The sequence below is a fragment of the Arachis hypogaea genome, chromosome 4 (genome assembly GCF_003086295.3).
Source record: "Arachis hypogaea cultivar Tifrunner chromosome 4, arahy.Tifrunner.gnm2.J5K5, whole genome shotgun sequence".
NCBI classification, from domain to species: Eukaryota; Viridiplantae; Streptophyta; class Magnoliopsida; order Fabales; family Fabaceae; genus Arachis; species Arachis hypogaea.
Window position 1 is genome coordinate 19,613,905 of NC_092039.1, and position 3,464 is coordinate 19,617,368.

General features: G+C 42.7%; 1 protein-coding gene across 1 annotated transcript; it reads left to right on the forward strand.

Moving 5' to 3' along the window:
• The first annotated feature begins 458 nt into the window (after window positions 1-458).
• On the forward strand, window positions 459-3,148 carry LOC140184067 (uncharacterized). Its single transcript, XM_072234350.1, has 3 exons — window positions 459-926; window positions 2,436-2,772; window positions 3,066-3,148. Exons 1-3 carry the CDS (start codon window positions 459-461, stop codon window positions 3,146-3,148), a joined length of 888 nt encoding a protein of 295 aa, XP_072090451.1.
• The last annotated feature ends 316 nt before the right edge of the window (window positions 3,149-3,464 follow it).

Sequence of the window (3,464 nt, forward strand, 5' to 3'; positions counted from 1 at the left end):
TTGTCTAAACCTCGACAACTGAAAGAAAGAACAGGCAGGAGTAAGAACCTGTACTGTGACTACCACAAAGGGTTCAGCCACAAGACACAAGACTGTTTCGACCTAAGAGATGCTTTAGAGCAAGCCATCTGAGAAAGCAAGCTAATCAAATTCTCTCAGTTTATAAGGGAGCCAAGGAGACGCGAATGCGAACGCTCTAAGGAAGAGCGTAGCCGAGTTGTTAAGCCAAGGCCGGGGCCCGCAGGAAACGCTGACTATGCCCCGATGGTTGTCATTAACATCGTGGTAGGATGCAATGCTCCCCCAAATCAAGGTCGACAGCAAAAAAGGACACCAAAGTCCAAACTGTCTCATCAGGGAGCCTCACCCCCAGAACCCAAGAACCCCCCAAGATATCCTTTGGCCCGAAGGACCAATGGTGCCATGACCTCCCCGAAAATCCACCTATGGTGATTACGATGATGATTGGGACGGGCTTGGTCAAGCGAATCCTCATCGACAATGGAGCTGACTCCAATATCATATTTAGAAACGTGTTCGATGCTATGGGGCTCAGAGAAGCTGACCTAAACACATGCCAGCACGGGGTCATGGGCCTAGGCGAAAATTACATAAAGCCTGATGGCACAATCTCTCTCCCGATCTGTTTGGGAAGCGGGGAATGCATGTGGTCGGTAATGGCAGAGTTTGTGGCCTTGAAAGACTCTACAACCTACAATGTCATCCTAGGAAGAAAGACCATCAATGAATTCTCAACTGTGATATGCACCAAGTTCCTAACAATGAAATTCATGACAGACAACGGAGCCGTTGGCTCCATCAGGGGAGACCTAGAAACGGTGGTCGCTTGCGACAACGGCAGCCTTTCCCTGAGGAAAAAATCAAAGCAGGCATCCAGAGTATTTTTGGTGGACTTGGATGCGAGGGTAGACGACTGATGGGCGGAAAATTGTCGATAAAGAATTTCACAAAAATGTCGCGTTACAAGTATAGTTCTAAACCAACAATTAAACCTCAATCAATGTTTAGATTGTTTTTCACAAATACAAACCCAATAAAATTAACTGAAGTATTCAAACCTTGGGTTGTCTCTCAAGGAATTGTAGGGAAGTGTAGTTTATTATTGGTTATGGGAAAGTAGATTTTTGGGGTTTTTGAAATAAGGAACAAGAAAATATAGACTGCGATAAAAATAAACTAATAACTAAGAAAGCTCTTAGCAAGGATTGAGAATTAGAAGTCCTATCCTCATTATCATCATCAATTGTGATTGTAAATATGAATTGCCTTCACTTAGTTAACCTCTATCCAATGGAGGAAGGTCAAGTGCATACAATCGACTTGAGTTCACAAGTCTTAGTCAACTCATAGTGAGAGACTAGCTTTGGTGAAGTTCAAGCTAACCGGCAATCTTCAATTACCATTCAACAGAAACTTTGACAATTCAAGAGTCTCTAATTAATCAATCCAAGTGAAGAACATAAAAATCTAATTTAAAATCCACTCAAGCATTTTATCAAACACTTGGAAGGCACAAAATAAAATCATAGAGAATTAATAAGAGATAATAAAATCTAAGATACCCAATTGCAAGACAACAATAACCAATAATTAAAGAAATAACAATAACATAAAAATATAAATTGCATTAATCTAAATCAAATGGAGCAAGAGTGCATCAACAATGAAGTAAACAAATGGAAGCAATAACAAATAAACTAAAAGTAGTAAGATGCTAGAACAAACAAGAGTAAAGGAAAACTAAAGTAAAGCAAGATGAAAATCTAAAACTAAGAAAAATAAGACTAAAAACCCTAAAACCTAGAGAGAGGAGACTCTAGAAACCTACATCTAAAACCTAAAGTATGAATGAATGAAAAGTGATTGAATGATTCGCTTTCCAGCTTCACTTTACATCCTCTAATATGTATTTTCGGACCTGAAACTGGGTCAAAAGCAGCCTAGAAATCGCCCCTAGCGAATTCATTTTCCTGAGGCACGTGATGCTCGCCACGCGTACGCGTCAGCCACGTGTACGCGTCGCTGAACTTTTCACCTGGCCACACGTAGCCGTCGACCACGCGTGCACGTCGTATGTCTGTTGCACCAGTCACGCGTATGCGTCGTCCATGCCTACGCGTCATTGCCAGCTTCTCAAAACTTCAATTTCTTGTGTTCCTTCCACTTTTGCATGCTTCTTTTCCATCCTCTAAGCCATTCCTGCCCTATAAACCCTGAAAACACTTAACAAACATATCACGGCATCGAATGTTAATAAGAGAGGATCAAAATTAGCAAATTTAAGGCAAAAGAAGCATGTTTTCAATCATAGCACAAAATTAGGAAGGAAATGTAAAACATGCGAATTATATGAATAAGTGTGAGAATAATGGATAAAATCCACTCATTTCAACCTAAAATACATCATGAAATAGTGGTGCATCAACGACAGGCCGAGGCCTGAGCCTGAAGGGGACTTAGAAAAATTCAAAGTTGGTGACACCGAGGAAAAGTTCACTTTCGTGAATAGAAACCTCCCACACAAGTTGGAAGGCCCCTTCATGGAGGCCATCAAGGCAAACAGCAACCTCTTCGCGTGGACCCCGGTCGATATGCCGGGAGTAGACCCCAAGGTCATGTCTCACCGTCTTACTGTCAAACTAAATGCTAAGCCAATGGTGCAACGACGAAGGAAGATGTCACAAGAAAGGGCCAATGAGGTGGCCACAGAGACGGCGGCCTATTGGAGGCGGGTTTCATCAAGGAACTCGAGTACTCGACGTGGCTGTCAAGTGTAGTCCTCATCATGAAAGCCAATGGAAAATGGAGAATGTGCGTCGATTACTCAGACCTCAACAAAGCGTGTCCCAAGCATTCTTTTCCCCTCCCTAACATTAACGCCTTGGTAGATTTAGCGGTAAGGTACCGATTCTTGAGTTTCATGGACGCGTACTCGGGATATGACCAGATCCCGATGCACTGACCTGACGGGGGAAAAACGGTGTTTATAACGCCAACAGGTACCTACTGCTACAAGGTAATTCTGTTCGGATTGAAAAATGCAGGAGCCACTTACCAGAGGCTGATGAATAAGGTCTTTAATGGCCTCATCGACAAACTGTTGAAGTATACGTTGATGACATCTTGATAAAAACGGCTGAACCAAGGAACCTAGTTAGTAACCTCTAAGTCATCTTTGAAGCACTTCGAAAGTATAACATGAGGCTCAACCCTCTCAAGTGCGCGTTTGCCATGGAAGCCAAAAAATTCTTATGTTTCTTGATAACACAAAGAGGGGTAGAGGCCAACCCAGACAAGTGCAAAGCCGTCCTCAAGATGACGAGCCCAGGATGCATTAAAGACGTACAACGGCTAGCCGGGAAGCTTACGACCTTATCTCGATTTCTCAGAGCCTCAACGGAAAAAGCCTTCCCATTTTTCAACTTAATGAAGAAGGGGATAGC